This window comes from Hemiscyllium ocellatum, chromosome 8 (assembly GCF_020745735.1).
Source record: "Hemiscyllium ocellatum isolate sHemOce1 chromosome 8, sHemOce1.pat.X.cur, whole genome shotgun sequence".
Classification (NCBI taxonomy): Eukaryota; Metazoa; Chordata; class Chondrichthyes; order Orectolobiformes; family Hemiscylliidae; genus Hemiscyllium; species Hemiscyllium ocellatum.
In genome coordinates, this window is record NC_083408.1 from 99,029,214 (window position 1) to 99,041,662 (window position 12,449).

The 12,449-nt window shown below is 41.6% G+C and overlaps 1 protein-coding gene across 4 annotated transcripts in view; it reads right to left on the minus strand.

Moving 5' to 3' along the window:
* Positions 1–265: 265 nt before the first annotated feature.
* The window catches only part of LOC132818392 (B-cell lymphoma/leukemia 11B-like), a 172,617-nt gene continuing 160,433 nt past the window's right edge, over positions 266–12,449 (minus strand). For 3 of the 4 annotated variants that reach the window (XM_060829373.1, XM_060829372.1, XM_060829375.1), the window contains exon 3: positions 4,885–7,974. In XM_060829373.1, the coding sequence (XP_060685356.1) occupies positions 5,972–7,974 (2,003 nt within the window). In that variant the 3' untranslated portion in view covers positions 4,885–5,971. The other variant, XM_060829374.1, reaches the window with a different exon arrangement.

Consider the following 12,449-nt stretch of genomic DNA (forward strand, 5'->3'; position numbering starts at 1 on the left):
ATTTTAACAAGATTCTGATGATTACTGACCTACTCAACAAGATAAGTGGGCCGTTAGGACTCAGCCAGATGTCACAATATGACGTGCAGATATGTTCCATCATCATTTCTAGTGCCATCGAAGGTTTTATTATCTGAGTCTTCATTGTGCTCAACATGACCTGTGATACCATGAGTCATGCAGGTGCTCACTGCTAAACATTTATTATTAAACCCACATACTGAGAAGGAGGGTGGGGGGGAAAAAATAGGCAGAAAGGAAGAAGTTTGAAGATTGTAAAGATAACTTTTGATTTATTTCTTTCACTTGAAAATGGGACAAACATTTGGATGAGTGTATGAATGAAATGGTAGACACAAGCTGAAAACAGTGTGGATTAGGAGAGGGCTTGATTTTGTACAGAAAAACAGAACAATAAATATTTCACAAAGCCAAGCTGATGTGACCTCTGGTCAGCACTTCAACATAAAAAAAAGGATAACGTGCATCTGTTTTAAACAGAGCACAACACAAGCAATAATAAATAGTTCAAACTTGTAGTATAAGACCAAATCTCAAGTTACAATAAAAAGCTCTAAATACAGAAATAGAAAAAAAGCTAATAAAATATTTTGCCTTGCCATTACAAATAGGTCCAACTCAAGTGGCATTGATTTGCTTTGCATTTTAAGTACAATTCTTAAAAATACAACAGCACCGTTAAAAGTGTTTTGGTCATGATAAAATAACCTATGGACTGTATTTAACAGAGGTGGGATGAAACGTGAAATCTTAACCTTTGAATGTTTGTCAGTACTTTTCCTTGCATAACTCCGCATTGAATGTATACAATGTTGACTGGTTGGTGGTAAATGGCAGCATGGGGAGGTGGATCTCGTGTAGTGGCACACAATGTCGGAAGCTGCTGAAACAACACAGCTCAAACACTGAATAGTGATGGAGAACAACATCAGAGCATTGAACACCACTATATAAAAGGAAATGTTTCAATCAATTAACCCTAAACTCACCCAATATAAAATGGTTATAGGCAGTACGCCAGTACAATAAACTACTATGTTGGATTTTTGTTTTGAAAGATTTGTCATCTTTAAGAAAGCAGGTACTACAAGTTCTCTATATAAATCCACTGTGTAGCTTCTACACTGGCTCAATTTAGAGTTCATTAGTTCTCTAGCTTAGTTCTCTAGCACCAAGTTCTGGAATCTGACACATCAAGCAAAAGGGCTTTTATTCCATTCCATCAATCTTTCACAGATAAAATCTGAAAACTTCGGTATATACTTTAGGTTTTATCTAGTTCTGTAAACTGTGTCCATTGTAACATATGCAGTGGCTGTCAATATGCAAATACTTAGTTTTCACCAGCTGACTAATTTTTTTCCCTTTGTGGCTGAAATGACTGCTGTAAAATATTGCTGTAACATCTTAAATTTAATTCCCTGCCACCCCTCAGTGGCACGAAACCTGCTCAAACAAGAGATACCTACTTCCTATATACTTCTATATTGCTGCCTGTTCACTAATGTTTTCCTGAAAGCTTTACTGTGCCAAGGACCACTTAGAAAACATAGCAATGTGCCGTCACTATTCTATCTTATACTGGTAAAACAGACCTTGGTTGGAACTATGTGGGTACCAAATATAACAATTTGATGACAATAGTGACCATTTGATTACAATGTATTATTCTGAAATCAACTTTCCGGTCCAATATTTCACTACAGTAATGACCAAAGTGCTTTTTCTGCTTGTTTTACAAGGAAGATGTAAACAGGGAAGTTAAAAAAAACCTTTGACTGACATGCCAGAAGCCCCATGAAGTGCTACACTGAAGGAGAAGTTGGCTCCATGGATTGCTCCTTCTTGACATAATGAATTTAACATTTTCTTTTTAACCAATGAATATTGTCTGTCAAAGTTGATACCTTTGTTGCTGGTGCCCAAACATTATGAGGTGCATCTCTTGACCTGACAAGGTTGACACTCAACCCTGGCTTAGGTTACTACAGGCTCAACCTCCTTCCATCTCACCGAATTACTCACGGTAATAAGGATGATGCAGGGGAAACTTGTCGAAAACACTTTCCACTAGAGCTAGAGAAAAATGTATAAATAGTACCTGGTCACCTTATATTGGTAAAATCAATTACGAACTTGTAACTGTCAACCACTGACATAACCTAGGTCAAACGATGATAGCTGCTGCAGATCAAGAGATATGCAATGGAGCCTCTACAGCTTTCATGCTACATTTTATTCACAGAAATGCACTGGAATGTCTGAATATCAAACTCACTAACAATTGGATATTTCAAGCCACTTAGCCCACCAACTGATAAGCAACTTTGAACACGTGGAGTTTAATGAATGCTGCCCATGCCTTTAGGTAGTGGAGTGATAATATTTTAGACCTTAGCAGTTAAAGATTATTCATCCAGGATGGCTTTTGTTTTGTTTCTGCCTTTTAGTGCAAATTTCAAAGTGTCAAAATACAAAAGGTTTCATCCCACCTCTTACCTACTATTGTGTACGTTGAGAAACCCGTGGAATGTGAAATAAGGTGTGAATGATCCTGTTAACACAAAAATTAAAAAAAAACAAATGGCAGTTAGATCAACATATACTTGTATCTGCCTCATCAGTTTTACACAGCAGCAGATCAAGGAGGCCTGAAACCCAAATCCCCATGGAAATGTAAAACAAAATAGTGCCATGCACGTAACGTGGATGCGTCAGGGACAAGACAGGAGTTTCAAGAGAAAATAAAAATAAGGAACCATTGAAGGTTCCATTTTGGAAAAATGCAGTATTTGTTCATTACCATTAGTGGTCGCTAGCGCACTGACAATTGAATGTTTCAGTGACATCTAGTGGTCACTACATACTGCAAACCTCATAGTTTAACTTAATCATTGTTTTCTTCAAAAAAAAAGCTGGATAACTATTTTATGAAACTTACAAAGGCAGAAATGTGCCCAAAATAAGGAAATTTCTCATCCCTGTGAGTATACACCTGCCCAACATGGACATTATACAATTCATCTGCTGTCTTCAATGTCACGTACTGAATGACCCTTAAACAGCGCAAGATGCAACATATTTTAGTTTTCATTCAGTCCAATTTACATTGATCTGACTCTGACCACAATGGATTTGAAGTGAGTCCACGTGAATAGGGAGAGTGAAGGCAGCAAATCATGAACAAAAAAAAAATAAATGAGACAGACTAGCAAAACTGTAAACCGTGCATATCCAACAGGGAATCTGGGAGGGAAACTGTACAAATGAAAATCAAATTATCAGTGACCAGCAATGCATTTCCTAATTCCTTTTTGTATTTTTTTTAACAAAAGGTCGTTACACGACCTTTCTTTTTCTCCTGTACAATAAGATTTCAGAACATACAAATTATTTTTGCACTATTTGTTTATCCTGCCAAAATTAAAAAAATATATTATGGCAGCCTGTGTGTTCTTTTTCTAATCCACTACCAAAAAAAAGGTACTTTTTTGTCGTACCTTTAAAAGGACAAGCAAACAGTTAAAAAATACAAGCTCCTGTATAAATACAGCAAGTGCCTACACTATTATGAACCAATACCAAGTAACCATTCCAGAGAAACAGAGGGAAAAAAGTACAGGTCAGGAATGTGATTTAAGCAAAGCAATTACATGAATATGCACTTTTCTACTATTTTTTTCTTGTCTACATATGGTAGCAGTAATCGTTCTTCCCAATACAAGTTCTATACAATTTTTGAAAAAAGATAAAACACCCAAGGCAAAAAAGTCTACTAAAACTGATAGTCAATTAGACTTTACAATTACAGTGACAAGTACAATTTTAGACCCACAAATTTACTGCAACAATTTCCATTTTTGAAAAAAAAATTTTTTTTTTTTTTTTTTCTCCATTTTGTAAAATGCCCAGGCATTCTCCATTATTACAAATACTGGTACACTTTTACAGTGATCAAGAAACTGTAATATATATATTAAACCCCTTCACCAGTTGAATCAGAGAACCAATATACACATGGCCATAATGGCATCCATGTATTTACTAAGCAAACTTCGGAAAAAAAATCTCTTGATCATTCAACAAACACACGCACGCACACACACACACAATTTTTTTTGTTATTTTTTTCCACCTTTGTATATATTCAATACTGTAAACTTATTCGAGACTGAGTGCACTAATTCTGTTCAGAACAAAAAAAAAATAAGGAGTAGCCATTGTTCCTGATGAGTAACTGTCTTTACGTTCTTGGTGGGACTCTGGAGGCGTCTTTTTTTTTAAAAACTTTTGAGCCTTGCTACAGTGGGGTTCCCACAGTTTAAGCAGCGTCCTGCAGCGTCAATTGATGAGAACAGACCGTCAAACTGTTTTTCCGAAGTTGATTAGATGGGTGGGGGGGCAAGTGGGGGGGGAAGGGATGCTGTTTCGTCTTCACCAACTTGTAGCGGCTGGCGTGAAGTTCCGCTGAATTTATTTTTTGTTTTTGTTTTACAAATGCTGGATTGTTGGTGCGTGTAGAGCTCTAGAATCTAATATGACGTACATTTTTCTCTTTGTTGTGTGATTTTTTTTTCTCTTCTTCAAATCAGTACTTTTTTTTAACTTCACAAAAAATGGTTTTGCATTTGTCTCAGAGACTCATTAGGAAGATCAAATATTCAAGGCACTCATGTCAAATTGAATGGCAGTATAAAAACCGTCAACTGACATTAACATTTTTTTTTATAGTGCCAGCATTGTGAATGCTATGCTAAGCAACACTGACACTTTTAATCTCAGTTGTTCCCTAATGTATACCATAACCCTTTTGGACCATAGATTTCCCATAGTTTCTTGTTCAGAAGTCGCAGTTTCTATAATTAAAAAAACAAATATGTTAAGGTGCGGGTTCAAAAAAAGGAAATATCTCAGGTACAAATTTAGCTATTTAACACAGTGGCCAAAGACCATCTACCCCTAATGGCAAAATAGCAGTGCATTTCTACAATAATGCAAGTCGCTCACAATCGAGCACAGATGTTTCCTTAGGTGTTGGCAATAATGCACTTTTGACTTTGTTCAGATTTACTTCGCTGTGCATTTTATTCACTAATTAGTAACACAACTAAAAGTTCGTTATTGCTTAGGTTAAGTTTCTGGCTGGTACAACTGGATACCAGATAGTAAACTGCCTCTCTCATTTGCTTACTGCTTTTTTTTTTAAAAGTTATTAACTGTGTTATGTTTAGGCAGGCGTCTTTGATGAAAAGCGACAATGGCAGTTCCAGACACCATAGGCTGGCAAGATCAGTGCTACATTTCGAACCCAGCTTGTAATAAAAGCCTATTAAGTGCTACGATTAGGATTGTGATCCGCTGTGGCTTTTTCTCATCTTACAATTAAAAAAAAAAGAAATTTGTGCAATTCCAATCCTTCCTCCCCATATTCAAAAAAAATAAAAGAATGAATAAACGCGGCTTCTATTCAAGAAATTACTGCGTTGAGTAGCTTAACTATTCAATTCCACATAAGCAGCGGCCCGGGTCAAGGGTTATTTCTACAGGTCTGCACCTCAAAATGCAAGTAATCTCAGGTTTCTTTTTGAAAAGCGGGTAAAATCAAAAGGGACACCCAAAACAAAACAAAAAAAAAGTTTCAAACAACGAAAAATAAAAAGGAAAAGGAAAGAAAGTACCTGCACATGATGCTTGAAAAAATATTTTAAAAAAACAATAAATACAGAAATTATTGCACAGTTGAAAAGGCTCAACATTATTTTACTGCCTCTATATCACCCTCAGGTTTGATTGAGCTTCTCAGACACAAATTATACCTTGAAAATATTTAAGTGCCACATGAGGCACTCTGGGCCGACTTTCTCAGTTGGCAATTAATTAAGCTTTACAATTGAATTTTTTTGTGTGTGTGTTTTTTTTTAAAACCAAGTCTCTTTTACTTCAAGGAGCTTTAGCTTCTTTCTGCTTGTTCGATTTTTACGTCGCTTGTCAGCAAATGTTCTCCATGCCATTTTTTCATGTGTTTCTCAAGGGTGCTGTAAACGCTGAAGGGCATTTGACAAATGTCGCACCTGTAAACCTCCTTGCCGATCTGGCCGTGCGTTTTCATGTGGCGCGTCAGCTTGCTGCTCTGGGCGCATGCATAGTTGCAGAGCTCGCATTTGTAAGGCCGTTCGCCGGTATGGCTCCTGCGGTGCACTGTCAAGTTGCTGCAGTTTTTGAACACTTTGCCGCAGTACTCGCAAGTGTCGCTCCGGCGTCCTTCCTTGGAGCTCGGCCTCCCCGGGCCGGGCCCTCCCATGTGAGGGGTACTGCCGCTGCTGGCTGTGCCACTACGGCCAGAGAGTCCCCCGTCCAGCATGTCTCCAGGCGGTGTGGAGAACCTCAGGCTGCCGTTCTCCGAGGAGTGTTCAGAGGAAGTGGCGAAGGGAGATTGTCTAGAGTCGCCGAATCCCAGGAACGGGTCTTTCATGAAGTGCCTTGATGCTGCGTAGCCCACCAGCCATTGAGAGTAAACATTCTCAGAGGGAATTAAAGGTGCTGAGGACAAGTCCACGTCTTTCTCCATTTTAATTCTTTTTGAAGAAGCAACTGACAGAGAGGGGCTAGTGATGAGAGGAGGTTTCCGCGGCAATGTGATAGGGAAAGATTCACCGGGACCGAAGCCTCTTCCATTCACTGTGCCATCTTCCGGTCGATCCAGTTCGCCTGCAACAGAGTCCTCATCTCCAGTGTCTCTCTGACCATCAGAGGATCGTTTTGAGAAGCTATTACGCTTCTGCTTATCGGTAAGCACATCGCTGTAATGCTGGATTGCACGGAGACCGACATTTTCCATGACTTTGCCCAGAACACAGTGCTTCTCATTCACTGGCAATTTGAAGCCATTCTCTCGGTTGCGACTCAGCTCGGAGTCCATACTGAAACTGGACTCCGGCCGGCTTTCATTTTCCAGTTCCTCTTCCTCTTCCTCCTCCTCCTCCTCTTCCTCCTCCTCATTCTCATTCATCTGACCAGTGTTGAAATTGGTTATGTTGGCTTTCAGGCCACATCCTTCTCCGCTCGCATGCTCACTGGTGCCAGGTTCGGGTGAGCTGGTGGTGGAGAGACCATCGTCTGACCTGGCCGTGACGGAGGCTGACTTGTGTATGTGTGTCTTCATGTGGCGTTTCAGCTTGCTGGCCTGGGAGCAGGCGTGGTCGCACAGCTGACACTTGTACGGCTTCTCTCCCGTGTGGCTGCGCCGGTGGACTATCAGATTGCTCTGGAACTTGAAGGTCTTCCCACAGAACTCGCAGGACTTACTCTTCAACTGTGACTGAGGAGGAGTTGTGCTGCTGGGGGGCATGGGGGGGAGTGGCGGCGTGCTCAGAAATGGCGACTTGGGGCTGGGTTGGAAGGGCTGAAGCAAGCGATGCATAGGATTGTGACGGCTGGGCGACAAGGGCGGAGTGGAGCTGTTGTTCCCTGCTAGTTCTCGGAGCCTCCTGGAGAAGTCCATAGTCTGGGATTCCATACCCAGTGGGTGGTTCAAGCGCATTACTCTGTCAAAGGCACTATGATGCTGAGATACCAAGCCCATTTCATCAGCACTAAGGCGGTCCAGACGATGCGGGTCTAGATGATGGCGAGGCGGCGGGCTGAAAATGGGGGGAGTATTGGGGAGACGGCCATCGCCAAAGCCCGGGTGCTCCTGAAGTATAGGTCCAGTCATTCGCAGCAGGTTGAAAGGATTGTTCTCACCGAGAAAAGTAGTAAGGGGGGACTGTGAGATGGGGTCTGGTCCCAAGGAGGGGGGAAGGCCAATCCGAGGGGTAAGGGGACTGTTCGACGGATGCGTCTCCAAGTAAATCCGGAATCCGTGTGTATTCTGTGCATGTTGGAGCAGGAACCAAGCACTCATAAAAGGCTGCTTGCATGTTGTGCAAATGTAGCTTGAAGGCTCATCTTTACCTGCAAGAAAGCAGAAAGGTGTGTTTTAAAATATAATCACTCACACAATACAATATAAAATATTACCAACAGCAACCTTCATTCATGTAGCACTTTAACAGGTGAAAGTGTTCTGGTGCACCTGACTGGAGACCTGCCAGACAAACTTTGATATGTGCCACAGAAATAAGTATGAGGACAAGTGACCAAAACAAAAGCATATCAAAGTAGGTTTAAGTAGTGTTGAGAGGAAAAGAGATCAAGCTAGAAAGCTGGAGATTTATTGAGGGAATTTCAGAACATGGGATCTGGATAGCTGAAGGCACAGGTTTCAACTTCAGAGTGACTGAAAAGCGGGTTTACGCAAAAGGTAACAATTGGAGATCTTGAAGGGTTTGAGAACTGGAGCAATTTACTGCTGACCACAGAACAGGAACAGGTCCTCGAGCCCACTGTGACTGTGCTGACCATGATGCCATTCTAAATTAATCCCATCTGTCTACTCCCTGCCTGTCTTTGTCGAAATGTTTCTTAGATGTTGCTATCATATCTGTTTCTTCCACCTCCCCTGGCAGTGCGTTCCAGGTACCTATCACCCTCTGTTTAAAAAACTTGCCGAGGACATCCCCTTTGCACTTTTCTCTACTCATCTTAATCCTATGTTTTGTTAAATTACAGAACAGGAACAGGCCCTTCGGCCTCCAAGCCTGTGCCAATCCAGATCCTCTATCTAAAACTGCCACCTATGTTCTAACGGTCTGTATCCCTCTGCTCCCTGCCCATTCATGTATCTGTCTCAATACAATCTTAAATGTCGCTATCATTCCCGCTCCTACCACCTCTGCTGGCAATGCGTTCCAGGCAGCCACCACCCTTCTTTATCCATCTAGCTAGTACACTTTGGACCCTATGCAACTTCACTTTCTCCATCAGCCTACCATGGGGAACCTTATGAAATGCCTTACTGAAGTCCGTGTATATGACATCTATAAGGAGGGAGGAGGTGTCGGGTATTCTAAAAGGCATTAAGGTGGACAAGTCCCACTCCAGATAGGATCGATCCCAGGTTGCTGAGGGAAGCGAGGATAAAGAACCTTCCATGCATATCTCCCCTAAACCTTTCCCCTCTCACTTGGAACTCATGACCCCCCTAGTAATTGAGTCCCCCACTCTGGGGAGAAAAGTTTCTTGCTATCCACCTTGTCTATACCTCTCATGATTTTGGAGACCTCAATCAGGTCCCCAATCAACCTCTGTCTTTCTAATGAAAATAATCATAATCTACTCAACCTCTCTTCATAGCTAGCACCATCCATATCAGGCAATATCCTGGTAAACCTCCTCTGCACCCTCTCCAAAGCATCCATATCCTTTTTAGTAATGTGGTGACCAGAACTGTATGCAGTATTCCCAATGTGGCCAAACCAAAATCTTATACAACTGTAACATGACTTGCCAACTCTTGTACTCAATACCCCGTCCGATGAAAGAAAGCATACTGTATGGCTTCTTGACCACTTTATTAACCTGCGTAGCCACCTTTAGGGAACAATGGACCTGGACACCCAGATCTCTCTGTACATCAATTTTCCCCAGGACTTCTCCATTTACTTTATAGTTCGCTCTTGAATTGAACCTTCCAAAACGCCTCACCTTGCATTTGCCTGGATTGAACTCCATCTACCAGTTCTCTGCCCATCTCTCCAATCTATCTCTTTTCTGCTGTATTCTCTGACAGTCCCCTTCATTATCAGCTACTCCACCAATTATAGTGTTATCTGAAACTAGCTAATCAGACCACCTATACCTTCCTCCAACTCATTTATGTATATCACAAACAATAAAATACCACTGGTCATAGTTCTCCATTTTGAGAAACTCCCTTCCATTACTACTCTCACTCTCCTGTTGCCTGGCCAGTTCTTTACCCATCTAGCGAGTTCACCCTGGACCCCATGCAACTTCGTTTTCTCCATCAGCTTACCACGGGGAACCTTATCAAATGCCTTACTGAAGTCCACGTATATGACATCTACAACCCTTCCCTCATCAATCATCTTTGTCACTTCCTCAAAGAATTCTATTAAGTTGCTAAGACATGACTTTCCCTGCAGAAAGCCATGTTGCCTATCACTGATAAGCCCATTTTCTTTCAGATGGGAATTGATCCTATCCCTCAGGCTTTAGTTGCTACCTCCTTACTATCCACTAATCTTCTCATTTGGTTCCCATCCCACTGCCACATTAGTTTAAACCCTCCCAAGAGCATTAGCAAAAGCATCCCCAAGGACATTGGTTCAAGATTGGCCCAGGTGTAGACCATCCAATTTATAATACTCCCACCTCCCCCCAGATCCAATTCCAAATATCCCAAAAATCCCTCCTGTACCATCTCTCAAGTCATGCATTCATCCTGCCTATTCTTTCATTCCTACTCTGACTAGCATGCGGCACTGGTAGCAATACTGAGATTACTACCCATGAGGTCCTACTTTTTAACTTGGCTCCTAACTCCCTAAATTCTGTTTGTAGGACCTCGTCCTTTTTTTTTTACCTCAATCGTTGGTGCCTATATGCACCATGACAACTGGCTGTTCACCTTACCCCTTCAGAATGTTCTGCAGCCAATCTGAGACATCTCTGACCCATGCATCTGGAAGGCAACATACCATTCGGGAGTCTCGTTTTCCACCACAGAACTGCCTATCTACTCCCCTTACAATTGAATCCCCTATGACTATAGCCCTTCCACCCTTTTTCCTGCCCTTCTGTACAGTAGAGCCTGCCACAGTGCCATGAGCCTGGCTACTGCTGCCTTCCCCTGGTGAGCCAACTCTCCCAACAGTATCCAAAATGGTATACCTGTTTTGGAGGGAGATGACCGCAGGGTATACCTGCACTGCCTTCCTGCTCTTTCTCTGCCTTTCGGCCACACATTCCCTTTCTCCCTCAGCAATCCTAATCTGCGGTGTGACCAACTCACTAAACGTGCTATCCACAACGCCCTTAGCATCGCCTATGCTCCAAACTAAGCCCATCTGCAGCTCCAGAGCCATCATGCGGTTTAACAAGAGCTGCAGCTGTCCCGAGTATTCGACAATCCCACCCAACTATCCACGCTAGCCATGCCTCTCATTGTTTTATATACTTCTGAGGTTGCCCCTCAGCCTCTGACATTCTAGCAAAAATAAGTTTGTCCAATCTCTCTTTACAGCTAAGAGATGCGGTTGGGTGGGATTTAAAATCTAGGATCGGAATTTCAAATTCGATGAGTCACTGGAATGGGAGCCAATATAAGCTGGTGAATACATGGGACAACACATAAATGGAACTAAGTTCAAGGATATCAACCTCAATACCAGAATCAATGAAAGATAACAGTATCCTTGCGCTGATCATGCCTTTCCTGCACTGACAGCTATTTGATCACTGGTAAACACTGTCAGTCCCTGATGGAAAAATAAAAGAGAAAAATAAAAGCTCTCCCAACCCAAGGTACACCATCTTTGTGGGATTCAACAGTCCTGAATGCAGGAAGGAGAGAATCTGTGTATGTTTTGCTAATGTGTGTGTGTGTTTTACAGGCATCTAACCATGCTGCTAAAATGAGTGGGAACAAAATAAAATTCATATGTTAGGGGACAATAAATATTGGATATTGAAGTCTGGAAAGCGTTAAGATAAGAGTCATTCATTTTCTTTGCTTCGTACAGGCTGAGCTGTTATACTTCATTTTGACGCAGCCTGGAAGTAACCAACAGTGACTTTCAGAAGGGAATCGGATAAATACTCGAAAAGCCAACTTTTACAGGACTATGGGGAATGAGCAAGTCAAGTGGGACAAACTGGATAGCATTTTCGAAGAGCCAAATGTCAATATCCTTTATTTTCTCATTCTAGGAGGGATGATATTATACTAGAATTAGAAATCAAGGATCACAGGAACTGGTACAAGTGAGGAATTCTGGTGCTGATGATTTAAAAAAAAGGAGTTAGGGGAACGTTGTGTACCTCTGACTTAACACACTGGACAGTCAGAGAGAGGAGAGAAAAAAAGAGATTGCTGAATATCTGTTTAGCTGCTCTCATCAACTGTTTAAATTTCAAATGGAAGCCACTTCTTTTTACTGGCTTTAATCTAATGCTGTGGCAGAATCAATTATAATGCACAGACAACCAAAAGCTATTTTTCAATAATTAACAAACATGCATGAACTGAATCATGTAGCATTACCTCGATGGGTAAATTAATATAAACCAGAGACCTCTAATAGTAACAGAGGTCAATTGTTAAGACCACTCAGTCCTTGCCTAATCAGCTGCACTCTCTCAACTCAATTTATTGCAGTCACTGATACACAGCAGTGGAATGTCATAGTCAGGTGTCAAGCAGAAATGAGAAAGATTTGCCTTATGCAACGGTTCCTCTAGTTGTTACAACTCAGCTGCCTCCTCAAACCCGAACCACCTGCCCTAACCTACGCCCCGGCCTTTAT